The sequence below is a fragment of the Hipposideros armiger genome, unplaced genomic scaffold (assembly GCF_001890085.2).
Source record: "Hipposideros armiger isolate ML-2016 unplaced genomic scaffold, ASM189008v1 scaffold_135, whole genome shotgun sequence".
In the NCBI taxonomy this organism is placed as follows: Eukaryota; Metazoa; Chordata; class Mammalia; order Chiroptera; family Hipposideridae; genus Hipposideros; species Hipposideros armiger.
The window spans coordinates 2,801,824-2,819,620 of NW_017731485.1; the positions used below are offsets into that span (position 1 = coordinate 2,801,824).

At 40.2% G+C, this 17,797-nt stretch overlaps 1 protein-coding gene across 2 annotated transcripts in view; it reads right to left on the minus strand.

The window, feature by feature from the left end:
• The window catches only part of LOC109386572 (ATP-binding cassette sub-family A member 3-like), a 70,672-nt gene that overhangs the window by 4,341 nt on the left and 48,534 nt on the right, over window positions 1-17,797 (minus strand). The window contains exons 17-26 of one of the 2 annotated variants that reach the window (XM_019649887.1): window positions 17,494-17,665; window positions 16,404-16,698; window positions 11,832-12,078; window positions 11,474-11,678; window positions 8,721-8,940; window positions 6,412-6,576; window positions 4,264-4,451; window positions 2,914-2,988; window positions 1,494-1,619; window positions 1,041-1,235 (exon numbers count right to left, since the gene is read on the minus strand). In XM_019649887.1, the coding sequence (XP_019505432.1) occupies window positions 1,041-1,235; window positions 1,494-1,619; window positions 2,914-2,988; window positions 4,264-4,451; window positions 6,412-6,576; window positions 8,721-8,940; window positions 11,474-11,678; window positions 11,832-12,078; window positions 16,404-16,698; window positions 17,494-17,665 (1,888 nt within the window). The remainder of the gene's footprint in view (window positions 1-1,040; window positions 1,236-1,493; window positions 1,620-2,913; window positions 2,989-4,263; window positions 4,452-6,411; window positions 6,577-8,720; window positions 8,941-11,473; window positions 11,679-11,831; window positions 12,079-16,403; window positions 16,699-17,493; window positions 17,666-17,797) is intronic. The other variant, XM_019649886.1, reaches the window with a different exon arrangement.

Below are 17,797 nucleotides of genomic sequence, written 5' to 3' on the forward strand. Positions count from 1 at the left end.
CGTGGATCAAGTCAAGTATTCCACGGAGCATACAGTTCACGTGGACAAGACAGAAAATGTCAAGGTTTCTAGCCCATGCTGCTGAGAAGGTTTGATACCCATAGAGCTCCCAGCAAAGATTATTTCCTTTGCAGTCTAAAGAATTTTTACCGCTGAAACCCACTGTAGTGAAATGTAATACTAACATCCCTAACTGGAATTTTCAACACATATCTACTGTGCATTACTATGTACCCTAGGTAGATTTTTGTTTGCAGAAGTTGCCTAATTATTTCTCCGTCCATATCTTATGAATGTTCATAGTCCTCAAGATTCAGCCCATATCTTTCTTCTCATTATTATAACACTCCCAGTAGATTATCTCATCTACTTTCACAGTTCAAACTTCACTTGTACAATACTTGGATGAATCCCAAATTCATATCGCTGTATCAGTTCACGAACTGTTGATCGGCTATTCTCCCATTTGGATGCATCACAGACATTTGAAACGCAACCTACGCTCTTCCAAGCACACTCATCACCTGTGCCACTATCTTGGTGAATGGAACTTTCACCCATTTACTGGCTCAAGACAGAAATCTGTGCAATATTTTAGGTTCCCTTCTTTTTCTTATAGTCCACATGCAAATCGAGGCTCAACCGTGTACTTTCTCAGTATTTTTCACAACTACTTTTTCTAATCATTGTTTTCTATCAAACTCTAATTATACCACAGCAGGTTAAGGAAACTAACTGTACTTTCTATTTCTACTCTGACCCATTTACACACATTTACACTTTGTATTGGCCAGAAAGAGTATTTGCCTTCCCCCAAACTATGTTATCATGACTATCACTGTCCCTGGGGTCTGTTACTTTTGAGTAAAGAATATATCTATCTTTATGTATCTATCTATGTATCTATGCACCTGTCTGCCTACTTACCTGCCCACCTATCTACCTACCTACACTTCCAGCATCCCTTCCATGTCCCCCACCCACTTGCCTGGTAACCTCCTCCCCTAGGGCACCAGCTCAGTGACTAGGATCAGAAATACCTTTCTGACATTTTCAGTCATGTTAACGCCATCAATTAACACAACTCCAGAGGTTGCGGTTTCATCTCCAGTCAACATTTTGAATACACTGCTTTTTCCGGCTCCATTTAATCCAAGTAACCCGAAGCATTCAGACTTTTCGACTACAAGGGAGATATTTCTTACAGCCTTGACAACTGGACACTTAAAATAAGTCTGAGAAAATGAAAAAGAAAAAAAAATCACAATGTCCTGAAGCACTGATTATGGGTCAGCCACAGCCGTGACCTCAGGCCGCTGTGGACTGATGCCTGTGGACAGTTTCACAAGGGCACTTTCCCTTTCAGCCTTCTACTCGACCAGAAGAGACAGAGGGCGAATAGAAGTCCCCTGAGTTACTAACAGTACCAATAGTACCAATAGAACCAGTACACTCCTGGTGGGGATGAGGCTCAGCCAATCGAATGATGTTACCTTTGTAAGTTCTTTAAGAATCAGTGGGCTGTTCTTCAACGTGGGAAGCTGTGCCTGGATTCTCTTCTTTTCCTTTTCTACATTTTCATCCTTAAACACCTTGTTGACTTGGATGGACATTGGAGTCTGTATTTTCAAGACAAGGATCACAGATGTAAATACACTTTAGGTGCCCGCTTTAAACAGAGTGTCAGCATTTTGAAAGCTGACCTGACGGAGTAGTTTCAAAGATGTCAGAAAATGTTTGACTAATTTCCAAGAGCCTTCCTACCAATTTCCTGAACTCTTACACACAAATGTATTCTTGACTTGCTTAGTTTTGGACACTGCAGACACGAACAAGTTTTTCTACAGCTATGAGTAAGCGGTATACTCTTGCCAGTAACATGGACACCTCACGAAAAATAAAAGCCATATTGACATTATTAACTATTGTCTAGTGTGATTTGTTACAATTAAAATATGTTCAAGAGACCACGGGATCCAAGAGAGGCAAACAGACTCTTTCTTTTTGATGGAAGGTCTCTCCATAGATGAAGTCTAAGCTGAGTATGAAGCATAAACAAAGATTTACTGAGAGAAGGGAGGTAGGGTGGGGGTGGAAACAAGGCAGCGTCTGCAGTGGGAACTTAGTGCAAGATATGTTGGACTGAAACAACAGGACATGCTTTGTGAATAGAAATGTGTACTGTTTGAGCCCAAGATTGATTTGAATCGCCTATTTTTATGTCAAGGACTCATTTAACAGTATTGGTTCGGGAAGAGTAGAGCTGGAGACTATGTTCAGCTCAGGAAACGTACTAATTTAAGAGTGAGAAGAGAAGGGCCGGCTGAGTGGGTCAATTGGTTAAGAGCTCGCTCAAGAGTTTGAGCTCTGAGCAACAGTGGTTCAAGTCCCGGCCCGAGGTGAGCAGCCGCTGAGCTGCCAACAGGTGGCAGGATGGCTCAGCTAAAAAAACCCCAAAAAGAGTGAGAAGAGAGCTGCTGGAAGTGCTTGTTCCCTTTCCCAGTCTCAGAAATGGTTGTATAGGAGTGGCAGGAGTAAACATCCTTGCCCTGCTTTCAATCTTAGGGGGAAAACATTTTGTCCTATCTGCTGTACGCTTTATACATAGATGCCACTCGTCAGTTTGAGATAGTTCCTTTCTTTCCCTAGTTTGCACAGTTTTTTTTTTATTGTAAATGGGTGTCAAATGCTTTTTCTGCAATAACTCCTAAGACCATGTGGTTTTTCTTTGAGATTATTAATACTGTGGGTAACACTTATTTATTTTCAAATATTAAACTAGCTTTACATTCATGGGATAAACCCCACTTGTTCATGGTGTATTATTCCTTCTAATATTCCTGGATTTTATCTGTGAATATTTCGTTGAAGATTTGTGTGTCTGTATTCATAAGGGATACTGGTTTCTCCTACCTTCTCGGGTTTTGGTATCAGGGTAACGATGGCTTCATAAAGAGAACTGGAAAATGCTCCCATCTCTTTTAGTTTCTGGAAGAAATTGTGTAGAATTGAAAATGTTTCTTTAGATTTTTGGTAGAACTTAGTGGTGCAATTATCCAGGCTTAGAGTTTTCTTTCTTGGAGGTTTAAAACTATGCCCAAAATGTCTTTAATTGAAATTAGGACTATTTAGCTTCTTTATTTATTCGTGAGTTTTGGTACTTTGTGTCTTTCTAGGAATTGTTGTAGTTCATTTAAGGTGCTAAATTTATGAGCATAGAGTGGCTTTTATTTCTGTGGTATCTGTAGTGATATCTTTTCATTTTGCCTTCAGATTGGTTAGTGTGTGTCATCTCTATTTAATGGTCACTGTGGCTAGAGGCTTATCAATTACAACCATTTTTCAAAGAATTCGTTTTGGGTTGCATTCATTGATGTGTCTCCATTGTGTTTCCGTTTGCAATTCATTTGTTTCTTATTTTTATTTACTTAACTGCTGCTTGCTCTGAGTTTATTTTGCTCTTCTTTTCCTAATTTGATGTAGAAGCTTCAATTATTGACCTGAGAAAGACCTTTCATTTCTAATATAAGCATTTAATTCTATAAATTTCAATTAAAACATAACTTTAGGTGCACCTCCCAGGTTTTGATATGTTTTCTTTTTCATTCAGTTTAAAATATTTTCTGATTTCCTCCTTTCTGAAATATTGAGATATGCAGGCTCAGAGAAATTGATGAAGACAATCTAGAGTCACCCCAGAATAACATCCAGAGACAGAATTGGAAGGAATGAAGAGAATTTATGAAGCGACAGATGCAGTGGTTTTCTGCCTGAAGAGAAGAAGTTCAAGTATAGACCAGTAGGGGCTTAATTACTGAACGAATGGACCACTGCAATAATTATTTAAATCGTAGACAAAATTCTGAGATTATGTGAAATTATGAGAGCTATGTATAACAATAATTAATAATCTGACTGGTTAGAGGCCATGACACCCTACAATCCTACATAGTTTTATAAAGAAGTCAATTCCATGATTGCAACCAAATACATCTCAGACAGTACATGTACAAGGCAATGCTTTCTATCATAGTCAAGCCATTTCAAATGGATTATTTCCTTGTTGGCAGGGGATCCAAAGCTTCAAACCTAAAAGCCAAACTAAGAGGAAAGACTGTGTTTCAAATTAATCCCAGTTAGATCTTAATATAATTAAATATTTTCTTTATCAAATAGTAGAGGTAGGAATCCGTAAATTCTTACATTCTGGCCCAACATGGAGCTTTCTTGGAGTTGTAACAAAAGTCTAAGTTAGTGACTCACCTTCTTGCCTTTCATGACTGTGTCATACACATTAGACACAATTTTTTGAAAGACAAAGTATTTCAATCTCCAGAATGCAGTCTCCAGAAAAAAAAGCAAGAGGAGATAACAGAAGCCCAGGGAGGCCAATGAAACCAAAAACTTTGCAATCCCACGTTCGCCAAAATTATAGATGCTGTTCTCAAGACCTGAGGACGATAAAAGAGATAGCCTTACTTTAAAAACAAAGTCTAAGATGACACCAAACGTTAAGAAATATAGGTTCAAAATGCATTTTAAGTTAGATTTAGAGAAGTATGCGATATGGAAAATAAGTAATTGTCTTAACATTGTACTTGTCTCTCTTATTTGGTTATGGGGTCGTTGTAAAAGCTCTCCTGCCAACGGGTTTCCTCTACTTTTTACCAGTTTTGATAGACCACGTTTCTCAAAAAGGCTGAGAATTGAGGGCAGAATGCTTAGTGATTAAATGAAGTGTGCAAAAGAAAGGTATTTATGGCATACTCATTATTATAGGCCATGCAGAATATCCTTAAAATCCTTCAGAGGGAGAAAAAATTTTGTTCTATAAATAGGAAAACGTTTTGAATATGGAAAAGGCATTAATAAATAGGAAGACTCATAAGGAAGAAAACAACAAATGGTCTAAATGTCAATGGGCACGAGCTGATCGTTTCTGACTTCACTACAGAGAAAATGAGCGAATGCAAACAGCTAAATTCTGGATACGCAAACAGAAGGCAATCAAATCACTCTTTTTATAAGACTTGCATTTCCTGACTGATTTGCTCCAGCGTGCAGAAATGCCATCTATTTTCATTGTATTAAAACACACATAAAATTTACCTTTTTAAAGTGTACAATTCCCTGGCACCGACGGCATTCACAATGTTGTGCGACCATCACCACCACCTAGACCCCTAACATTTTCAGTTCCCCAAAAAAACACTCAGCCATCGACTAAGCAGTCATGATTCCCTCCCACTTCTTCTAGCCACTGGCAACACGAATCTAATTTCTGTCTCTATGGATTTGCCTACTTTGGACATTTTATACGAATGGAATTACACAGTAGGTGGCCTTTGTATCTGGCTTCTTTCACTGAGCATAGTATCTTCGAGGCTCATCCATGCTGCAGCACGTATTAGGTATTCATTTCTGTTAACTGCTGAATAATATTCCACTGTATGGATAGACCCCATTTTTTATCCATTTATCCATGGATGGAAATCTGTGTTGCTTCCACTTTTTATGGAAAAAAAATGCTATTATAAATAATGCTGCTATGAACATTTGTGTACAAGTTCTTTTTAAATACTAGTTTTCATTCCTTTCGGTATACGCTGAGGAATAGGGTTGCTGGGTCATATGGTAATTCCATGTTTAGCTTTCTGAGGAACCGCCAAGCTTTTCCACAGCAGCTACAATGGGTCACATTCCTACCTGCGATATATGAGGGTGAGAATTTCTCCACATCCTCACCAAACCTTTAACACTTCCCATTTTTTATTACAGCTATCCAAGTCGGTGTGAAGTGGCATCTCGTGATTTTTTTTTATTGAATACATTTGACATGTAACATTGTGTAAGTTTAAGGTATACAGTGTGTTACCTTGATAGTTATATATTGTAATGGCTGCCGATATAGTCTATTTGTTACATCGCATAATTATAGTTATGCATCACTTAACGGGGACACGTTCTGAGAACTGCGTCGTTTGGTGGTTTTGTCATTGTGTGAACATCAGAGTGCACTCACACACACCTGGAGGGTGTAGCCTCCCATGCCCCTAGACCAGCGGTTCTCAACCTTTCACAGGGATTGCCTAAGACCATTGGAAAACACATATTTTCGATGGTCTTAGGAACCGAGACACCACTCCTCTATCTGTCTCCAGGCCCACATGCAGATACGCCCACATATGAGTACCCGGCGACCCCTGTGAAAGGATCGTTCGGACCCCCAAAGGGGTCGCGACCCACAGGTTGAGAACCGCTGCCCTAGACTGTGTGGTACGGAGCCTTTTGCTCCTGGGCTACAAGCCTGTCCAGCACATCACTGTCCCCGCTATACAGTTTAGGCTTAAACGTGGAAATCTGGAAAGAAATAGGCTGTATTTAAGGACCTGGGGAGTCCCAGATACTCACTTATTTTATTGCAGTTCACATAGATGCTTTGAAGTTCTGGGGAGCACAGCTTTTCTATATCACGGTAATCAAAGTATTTGCTGACACTCATTGCAAAGTTGTAAGATGGAAGCATCATTAACACAGTTTCTATGAAGGTTTGCAAGGAGTCGGTCAAGTCAAAGACTGTGATTTAGAAGATAGATGAGCTTCAATAATAAGAAAGTAATGAAACTCCCATAACAACAAATTTCCCCAAGATGATTAAACCATTCTCAGAGAATTACCAATCTAGCAGATGGTCTTTGAGAAAACACCCATTATTGTGTCACTGAGCTTGTTCACCTTGATAGCTGGTAGCGTGGATTTGTCAATCACAGCGTTCAAGAGAAGAACACTTACTGTGAAGGGAGCTGGCAGGACTGGAAGTTGCTCTGGGTGAGTCAGTGAGTGAGGGGTGAGTGGATGTGAAGGCCCTGGACGTGACTATGCATGACCGTGGGCTTTATAAACACTGTCCCACAGCCCGACACAGAACATGGAAGCTGTCAGTGCCGCTCCATGAACTGGGATGTGGGCTGGATGGACTGGAAGTACTGAGGAGGAACTGGCTGGGTGGGGCACACACCACTGTAACAGTGACTGCGGGAGGGAGCCAAAGGTGGCCTGAAGACCAGGAGTAATGAGAAATCGAGATGGAGAGATTGAGGCGCACAGGGGACTGTCGGGGCAGTGTGTTTTTGGCTACTGCATGTTGGAGCAGCGGTCAGAGGAAGGAACTCGGTGATGATATTCATTACAAAACGTGGGTGTTTCACATCAAGAGGGTGTATTTTGACTTTGGAAATTTGTGTTTGGTCCCATTGACGCTACCTGGCATAAAAGGCTCTCTCTGGCACTGAATTGATGGAAGAAATAAAACATATCTATGCTTTCATTAGTACAACCTAAAATACTGTCAAAGTTCAGGAACAGGCTGGCTGCACCCTGCCACAGAAAGCTTTTACTTAAGAGGCGGTTACGCCTAATACTTGTCAAGGATGCTCCTGTGGACCTGAGTCCTCGTGCAGGATCTGACGTCCTCAACAAAGCATGGACAGCAGTGTACTCTGAAGACCATCAGGCGAGAGCTGGGCGGCTGTGGTGCCCTCTGGGCATGGAACGCTGGGGGATAGGCTCCTCTGTGCCCAAACAGGTCAGTGGCTGACTGAGCAGGATGGCAGCTGTGCGCTCAAATCTGGGCTGCAGTGAGTAAGAGGGAATCTACTGCCAAGCCACACAGATATTGCTCCTGTCAGAGAAGAAAAACTCCTCCTGAACCACATGTCCCTCTGTTTCTTCCAGGAAATTCAGCTCCGTGATGCTCTCCTGGGACCACCAGCATCTATGTGGTGGTGTTGACCGAAACATCCTTATGCAGCCCGTGACTGTAACAGGGCGGACCACTGGTAGACGCTACAGATAGTGTAGCCCATTCAGGAGCGAGCATGAAGGCAGGGCCCTGCTTGGCTTTGAGCTGGCTGTGCAGGGGCTCAGGGCTTCCTCATGTGGTGTAACCCTACTCTCTGGAGAGGTGTGCGAAACAAGAAAGCTGTGCTCGGGCCACACGCTACGTTTCACTTGGTGTGTGGCCGATGCCGAACGCAGGCATCTGGAGGAGTCTTTTGGTAGGGTTCTGCCTCCGCAGGCAGAGCTGAATGGATTAACACAGTTCAAAGTTCAAGTTTACATAGAAATTCAACAAAGGAATGTTCTAAAGACAAACAAATGTCATTTGTGCTAATAATGACCAGCAACTAGCCTCTCTTGAAATGTCAGAATCAGAAAAGGGCGATGGGGAGAACCTACTCCTGGAACCCTTGCTAAAATCAGGCCTCAGAGGAAGGGAAAATGGTTTAAGGATGATATGCTTCCTTAAAGGAGGCAGGAGTCACCCGTCTCCCCTCCTTGCTCCAAAGTGAGTGCTGTTCAGATTTAAAACTGAAGGGCCAAGCCTGGGAAGGGGTAATATTTCAAAGGAGATAAATGATTTGCACACTCGTATTGCAATCTCTTACTCTTGTAAAGTTTTCTTTCATGAAACCAGAGTAATACTAACTCAGTCCAGCTCCATCACGGGGCTTCGCCTCTCTCTCTCTCTTCTTTTCTCTTCCCCATTTCCCTTCTCTTCCTTAACCTCTGTCGCATATCCCACTCAATAAATATTTCCTGATTTCCAAAAAAGCATAGTTTTTCAGATTCCTGGAAAGTAAGTGCTTAAAATGACTGCTTTCATCCTCATTTATTTCATGCATTTCCTGGAGAAAGGGGAAATTGTGCGAGGTTCTTACCATCATATTGTATTACGATGTGAATGATGACGCTGATCTCCATCGAAAAGTAGTTAAAGAGGGTGAGCTTGACGAAGGCAGAAGCACTACTAGAAAACAGGAAGCTTCCCAGATACATGAGAGGAACAACAGACCAACCGTACAGCATAAAGATCACCATTGTGTCCAGGAAGTGGTAATGTTCAACGAGGTAGTTGACTCTGTAGTATTTGAACACTCCCTGAGACAGAGGCAGAGGGAAAGGGGATGTAAAGAACACAGTGTCATAGGAAATCAGGCCAGAACAAGGAAACAGCACTCATGGCGGTCAGGAGTGCACAGGACCATCCATTACTCCAATCCATTTACTCATTAAAAATAAGCTTCAGCGAGCTGGCCGAGTGGCGCGATGGTTAAGAACTGGCTTGGGATGCCAGAGGGCCCCGGTTCGGATCCCACATATGAGGGCCAGTGACACTGCCCTCCACAGCTAAGATGCTGAACAACAGCTCAACCTGGAGCTTGGCTGCTGTGAGTCGCCGGTGACAGCGTAGGCTGCAGCCCCTGTGGCAGTGGGTTGCCATGGGATACCATGTGTAGTCAGCAGCCAGCGTGAGCAGCCAGCAGCCACCTTGAGCAGCCGTCCAGAAGCTGGCAACTGATGTGCCTCGCCCAGGAAGAGCGCAAAGATGGTGCCAACTTGGGCCAGTGAAGCAACGTCCTCCACAACTAGACTGAAGAACAAAACGACAGCAACTTGTCTGTTCCCCTTCCCCCAATTCCCCAGCACTGTTCCCAACCCAATTCCCCAATAAAAATCTTAAAAAAAAAAAGCTTCAGCTTATGAGCCTGAAGTAAACCACCTCTTCTTTGGTGAAGGGCTTTCATGAAAGAAGGACTAGACTTCCATTTTCTGTTTTTTCCATTGGGAACAGTATTACTTTTTATATCCCTCCTCCCCACCCCCCATGATTAAAGTCAAAGTAATTATGTCTGCATTAAGCCCAAGTTTACACTCTTCCAGAAAAGGAAGTAGACTATTTCTCCGCTGTAGCAGTCTGTGGCCTCCCTGGCAGCACTCCCCACATTTAGACCGCTTCCTGGCTCTACTCCTGCCTCCAACCCTCTTCTTCAGTGACTCCGGGGCTTCCTCATTCACTTATTTCTTATTCCACTGGCGAATCAGACAGGGAACCATACATTTAGAAGGGGGCTAGATTAGGAAGACGGGAACCTCCAGAGCTATTAAAAGAATTTTCCAGAAATATATATGATAATAGTTAGTGGATTCCAGTTTCTCTAAAGAGAGCAAGGTTATTTATTAATAGCAGGGCCACTAACAGATGGAAAGAAGGGTTAAACTAAGAGCAGTCCCTGTTACAACCCTATGATGCTCGTGCAAGTAGTTTATATTTAAGCAACAGTGTTTAAAGAAAGTATATAAAGAGAATCAGTGATCTTAAGTGAAAGAACCTGAACAGCTACAGCTATTGTTGTTTCCCCCATCCCAGTAAGAGGATGAAACAAAAAGAATAAATAAAGTCAGAAAAGAAACGGCAAGTAACCTAGGAGCAGCTTTGTTCCAAGGCTTATAATGCTTAGGGACATCTCAAATTAGAGTCTATGTCAAAGAAAATTTAAATTTCTACTTGGATACATGAAAACACATACTCTATTTTAAGATAGGGTATGACTCAACATGATAAAAATGTAAATTCTCCCTGAATCATTCTAAATAGAAATAGCAACAGATTTTTTTTAAATTAAATAAGCTGATTTTTGAAGATTACATGTAAACAAACAAAATGTGTCAAGATAGCCAGGAAATTCTGCAGAAGAAGATGAATGGGGAGGTGAGAAAGGTCAATCCAAAAAACATGATTAAATGTATTATAAAACTACCATAATTAATAAGATTGGTAGTGGCACATTACAGACACATCAATGGAATCAAGAATACAAAATAAACTTAAATGCATAATGTTAGTTCATATACATAAAAAAAACAGTATTTCAAATCAGTGGGCTATCAACATAAGGTGTAGAGCAATACGTTAGCTATTTAGAAAAAAAATAGAATCCTTACCTGGCTCTTTACTGAAACATAAGTTCATGAATGAGGAGGAAATAGCAAAAGATGAGCCAGGCAAAGTAAGCTCTGCCCAATGCACGATGGCCTGATGGGCCATTAAGTGAGCTGTACAATGAAGAAAACAGTGTATCTCAAGGCTCATGAGAGACATATCGCCAAAGTGATATTGACTTAGCTTGTCGAACCCCTTGGTGAGGCCAGTCATTTTAATACTCATTAGAACTTAAGCTCATCCAGAGATGAACCCTTATCTATCTTCCCTGTGCTGCATCCATATGCCTAAAATACAGACTAGCGTACAGCCGGAGCTAATCCATAAATGTTACATGTTCAGGAAGATGGGACTTAGAAATGTGTCCTATAGGACATCTAGAGGTCATGAAGAAAGGCACACAGGCTGCATGAGAAAGAAGCCTCACCATTCTGCACCTCTGGCAACAACTCATGAGAAAAGTTACTTGTTCTGCTTTCCCGAGTCTTCACGCATGGGCTCTCCAACTGGAAGACTACAAGGGAGAAGCACTGCCACAGTATGGTTTCCACAGAATATTCTCTGGCATAAGAAGCCAAAGTAGTTTCAAACTTCTTTACGAGTTTTACTTAGGATCCAATTGGCTGCATAAGGGTTGCCTGTGGGTGACACAGGAGAATCGGCCTTTCCAGAAGGTCCGCGAACACTCACCAGGAGTAAGCAGCAGGGGATGAAGAAGCAGATGAGGTCGCACAGCAAGGCCGAGAGCCAGTACGTGAGCACATAGGCCCCACTCACAAACTGGACGTGCTTTGCTTTCGTGGTCCTCTCCATCACTGTCTGGGAGCCAAAGCCAGCGACCACAATGGCCATGCCAAAGGTCAAACACCTCATTATGTGTAATCCATCCGTAGGCCTGCCCAAGAGGGAATGAAAAATGAAATAGACAACGATGAAATCCAAGTAGAAAATGAGGGTTTCAGTAGCCAATTTCAAATGTATATGACCACGGTGTAAGGGGACACAGTGGTGTAAGGGGCTCAATTCCAGGAAAAGGAGTCATACATACACCAGGTGAGAGCTATACAGAGGGAGAGGCTGGGGCTTGTTGGAGACTTTGATGGAAGCAGTGGGGCCAGAAAGGGACATGAAGAGAGCGTTGTCTAACACTGCCAGGGCCGTTGCAGCCGAATGGTAAGCGTCATTATTGAACAAAATAGTCAGCACTGTTTTGTTCTTCTCAACGTCAATGGAAAGTGCGATGATGGAGAAGAGGCGGCCCTCTTTACGTTCCATTAAATGCTTTTTTACATTACCTACAAGAAAGAAAGAACTGATCAGTGAGCCAACAGGGAATAAATCACCTCCTACTTATGGTGGAGAGGAAAGGCCAAACATTTTTTTTTCCCTGTTGTTTCTTCCCTTTCCAGCTTCTCACAAGGGCTATATACAATCTTTACCTTTCTCCTCAAAAATTCTATCCCATTATTAATTAATCCCTACAATAACCTCACCATATACTGCACAACTGGAAAAAAACAGTAATAAGAACTTTTTTGCTGTATTCTTGTCTAAAAGAAAGATGGTCTGTCATTTTTTTTCAAAATCATTTTGATGTTTCTAGGTCATCGGCATTTCCATACACATTTTATGATAGTATTGGCTTGTCCATTTCTGGAAAAAAAAAGTCTTCTGGAATTTTGATAGGGGTTATATTCAATTTGGGAAGAATTGCTATCCTAACAATATCTAGCCTTGCAATCTGTGACATGGAATATCTCTCCATGTATAGAACTTTAGTTTCCTTCAGCAATATTTTAGAATTTTCAGTGTACAAGTCTTGCGCTTCTTTACTTACATTTATTCTTATTTTATTCTTTTTGATGCTATTGTGAGTTTTGGCAATTTGTGGTTTTCTTCCTCCTAGAAATGTGTCCACTTAAGTTGGATTTTTAAAAATTCCAGTCTGAGAACCTCTATGTTTTGGGGTGTTTACTTCATTTACATTTAATGTAATTACTGATATGCTAGGCTTTGGGTCTGCCACTTTGCTATTTGTTTTCTATATCTTATCTCCTTTTTGTTTTTGTTTCTTCACTACTGCCTTTTTGTGTTAAATATGTTTTATAGTGTACCCGTTAAATTCTGTTGTTGCTGGTTTTTAGTTATTTTTGCAGTGGTTGCTCTGGGAATAACAATATGAATCCTAACTTAAAACAATCTAGTTCAGATAAATACTGATTTGCTTCCGATAAAGTATAGAAATTGTGTTTCAATGTAGCTCCCTTCCCTCCTCTCACCTTTGTGCTATTATCATAGTATAAATTATATCTAGTTAAACATAGTTTAATGGTTTTGTAATTATTGTTTTAGGCAGTTGTCTTTTAAATCAGTTATAAAAAGAGTTAAACATACATTTATACTGTCTTTTGTATTTATTTACGTAATTATTGTTGCTGGTACTCTTGATTTCTTTGTATGCATGACTTACCGTCTGGTGTCCTTTCATTTCAGCCTGAAGAAATCCCTTTAGTATTTCTTACAGGGAAGGTCTACTGGTAGTAAATTCTCCCAGTGTTTATCTGGGAGTGTTTATTTCGTCTCCATTTTTGAAGGAGAAATGTGCTGGGTATAAGTCATTGACAGTTTTTTCTTTTAGCACTTGAATCATCCCAGTGTCTTCTGGTCTCCAGGGTTTCTGACAAAAAGTCAACTGTTAATCTTATTGCTAATCCCTTGATGTAATAAGTCATTTTTCTCTTCTGCTTTCACGATTTTCTCTTTTTCTTTGACTTTCACCAGTTCAATTATTGGATGTCTAGGTGAGGATAACTTTGAGTTGATCATACAGAGTTTATTGAGTTTCTTGGATGTGAAGGTCATTTTTCATCAAATTTGGGAAATTTTCAGCCATTATTTTTTCAAATACTTTTCTGTCCTTTTATCGCTCTCCTTGCCTCTGGCACTTCCATTATGCATATGTTGGTATGCATGTTGTTGTCCCACAGGTCTCAGAAGCTGTCCCCTCCCCACTGTGTGTGTCTGTCCGTCTCTCTCTCTCTCTCTCTCTCTAACACACACACACACACACACACACACACGCACGCACGCACGCACGACTTCATTCTGTTCTGCAGACTGGATAATCTCTATGGACCCACCTTCAATTCAGCTGATTCATTCTTCTGCCAATCCAAGTCCATTGTTGACCCCCTCTGGTGAACTTTTCATTTCAGTTATGCCTTTCAAGTACAGAATTTCCACTTTGTTAAAAATTATTTATATTTCTTTATTAATATTTTCTTCTTAGAGATCCATAGTTGCCATACTTTCCTTTAATTCTTTAAACGTATGTCCTTTAGTACTTTGAAAATACTTGTAACAACTGATTTAAAGTCTTTGTCTACTAAGTTCAGTATCTGGTCTCCCCACTGGCTTTTGCCTGCCCCCCATGTATGGGTCATGCTTTTCTGTTTCTTTCTGAATTAGTTTTCTGAGGTTGCCAAAACAAAGTATCACAGACTGGGTGGCTTAAATACCAGAACTAAATTTTCTCACAGTTCTAGAGACTATAAATCTTGATCAAGGTGTTGCCATGGTTGGTTCCATCTGAGGCCTTTTTCCTTGCCTTGTAGATGGCTGTCTTCTCCCTGTGTCCTCATATGGTCTTCCCTCTGAATGCACATCTGTGTCCTAATCTCCTTTTCTTATAAGGATACCAGTCACACTGACTGGATTAGTGCCCAACCTAATGACCTCATTTTAACTTAATTACTTCTTTAAAGACCCTATATCCAAATAGTCACATTCTGAGGTACTGGGGGCTAGGACTTCAATTTTGTAGGGACATAATTTAGGCCATAACTCTTTCCCTTCTCTTTCTGTTGTTGCTAAAAACTGGACATTTAAGATAGTGTAACAACTGTGGTTGTTACTCCCTTTCCTACCCCTTGTCTGTTGTTACTATTATTTTTTATTTGCTTCTCATTTTGTTAGTGACATATGTGGACTAATTCTATAGATGCTGCTTCTCATTTTGTTAGTGACATATGTGGACTAATTCTATAGATACTAATTCTATAGATACTAAATCTATAGATATAGATTCTCTACAGTGTGCAGCCACTTATTTCTCTGATAGAGTTTAAAAAAGTTCTGGCTTTTATTTTATACTTCCCCGGGGGTCAGCCCTGGGTATGTATAATTTACTAAATAGCTAAAAGGTTTCTTTAAATGCCTAGAGCCAGTAAGTATTTCACCTGTTGCCAAAGGGATCTGTGTATGAAAGCACACCTTAACATTTCAGGCAGTTTCCAAGTCAGCCTCAACTTTCACTTCTTGCTTGTACAGGCCTCAGCATCAACTAGTAACAAGTGACTGGAGCCTGCTCCTTTCCTAGGTCATTTCTGGCCATGTGCACTACCATTCTGAGCCTTCTAGATCCCCAGGAATGTCACAGCTTTTCAAAGTTAAATCCAGGTATTCCTTTAAAATTATTTTTGGCCAGGCTCTTGTTTGACCCAATAGCCTCAGGCAACGGGTGGTGATGCTATCAGCAGACTGCTATTAGGTTTAGTAACGCCCTAAGGGTGGGTTTTTTTCCAAAGAGCCCAGCTCTGATTCAAATCCAACAGCAATAATGCCCGGACAGGAGGTTTTTCAGGGAGCTGCTATTTCAAAGTATTGACGGTGCTCTAGAGATGGGGCTTTTCACAGAGCGCTAAAAAGATCAGTCCTGTTAACTGTGTAGCTACTGACTTTTCATGGCTACCACACTCTTGATCTGGGGAGGGAGAGTGATAGTAAATCTCCTAAATTAAAATGCCATAGACCTTATTATTTTTATATAGTTTCTTTTTTTTTTAATAGACACTTTTTAGTTTGTTCTGTGCTTTTGGTTAATTTTCAGTGTTCTAAATTGTTTGATATTAAAGAATTGCTCTCCAAGTATTTTTGTGGCTTTTGTTGGAGAATGGGCTCATTCTACCATACCCAAAATTCAAATTCTCCAACCACTAGGTTTTGGGGCAATTTGTTACACAACAATAGATAACAAATAAGCTATGTAAAAGAGTTGTTTTTAGCATTAAAAAATATTAATGCAAAAAAAAGTGCTCGATATGGTTTTTACCAAAGGTAAGCACTGAAAAAATTTAGTTATTTATGCTATCTTCAAAAAATTAGTTCTGAGGAGTCAATCTATTAAGTCTTCAGTCACTTGTTTTTAGAATGGCCAATACAGTAGACTAAAGGACAACCTTCAGATCTTGGAACCAACATTTCACCACATGAGAGCTTAGAGATATGTTTTTTGTATTCTGGTCAAAATAAAAAGTCCACGCTAAATCAATCAACAACATAGTATTGTGGCTCTTTACCCAACCTCTGGAAGGTGATGATGCAATTAGCTAAAAGACCACCTACAGCCAAGACGTTCCATTAATTATTAACTTCTGTGGCCAGTTGTCTTGAAGTGTACATTTTTTTCTTTTGCCTCTGATTTAGCTGCCTCTAAGATATTGGTAATTCACAGGAAAAGGAAGAAATGGGTAGCTAAATACCATGGTTAAGTCCTTTCTTTGCAAGTGATACAAACAGGTCTTCACATACCAGCAGTCTCTTTCCTTCCTGTGGGTCTTACCTTGCACTTCACGAAATACTTGATTCTGAAGGTTAAGAAAAAACTTAAGGCTCTTTATGAGTTTCAGAGCCAAATCAGAATTCCCTGAAACTGAGTAAGGCACAATTGTTTGTCCATATTGACTCAAATCCATCTCTCTTGTGGGCAACTCAGATTTTAAGTTTTGACCTGTTAAGAGATGTGCAGTGACAACCAAAATTACTAATATTTGTAGCAACATCAGCTTCCAGTTGCGCCAACTGAATAGTGCTCTCTTTATAAACATCGAATGAAATTGCTGGCAGTAAAGTGGAAACTAAAAAGAGAAGAGAAACACAGTATTAAAATCGTTGGTGACTCAAGCAGGATATTTATATTGGAATCCATTAATATAAAGGCTTCAAATTTTGTAGCAGAAGACATACACATATAATACAAATATATCCTTAATTGGACCCAAGAAAACAAGATGGAATGAAAAGTTTTATTTATGTAAGGTACTAGGGGAAAGCATTAAGATCAGGTTTCTAATCTGCTACATGGCAAATCTTATCAAGATGATTTTATTCATTAATATACTTGTAGTATTTCTCATCAGGAAAACAAAATTACATTTTTTTACTTAATTTTACCATAATTTATTTCTCCATTTAAAAAGGAAATATCCCCATAAAACGTGCGTGCAACTATTATCCTTTGCTAGGTTTTAATACACAAACTATAACTCATAGTGAAAAAATGCCCCCAATCTCATCAACCAATATCTGATTACAACTGTCATAATTCTTGGGGAAAATTTATGAGAAAATGACTGAGAGCTTTTCAAAGTGATTCAGAAAAATAACAATGGTGAGAGTAGAAGCTGTGACCTTTATCTATTGGGTTGTCGGAAAAGTCATGACGCATTTTTGCAACAAAAAAACAGAAAAAATATGTCATGACTTTTCTGACAACCCAATATAATCCATTACTCCTGCATCAGGAAACTTCATCTGGCTGGGTCATCTATGGCTAAGCTCCAAACATCTTTTAAGTTCAGATAGTAAACAAAGTGTACATTTTATACCCAAGCCAAACATGCTAGGTTTAAATTCTTAGTAAATATGCTCACCCCAGTATTAAATTTAATGGTAGCAATTTCATTCAATCTGGAAAAAATCGGTGTTGGGTAACATCTGGGTATACTCATATTCTGCATCATGTCTTGTCTTATTTTTTGGCTCATGAAGGAAGAGGACTCGATAGGCTGAGTATCCTTTTGGGAATCTGCCAGTTTACGGACCCTACATACACACAGGTACACACAAAAAAGCACAAAACACTTCATTTTGGCTATAGCCTCAGTCTAGTGTATTTGGGGAATGTCAAACAAGGTTCCGAGGACGTCTTGTTTTTCCTCACGTATTGTCAGGTGT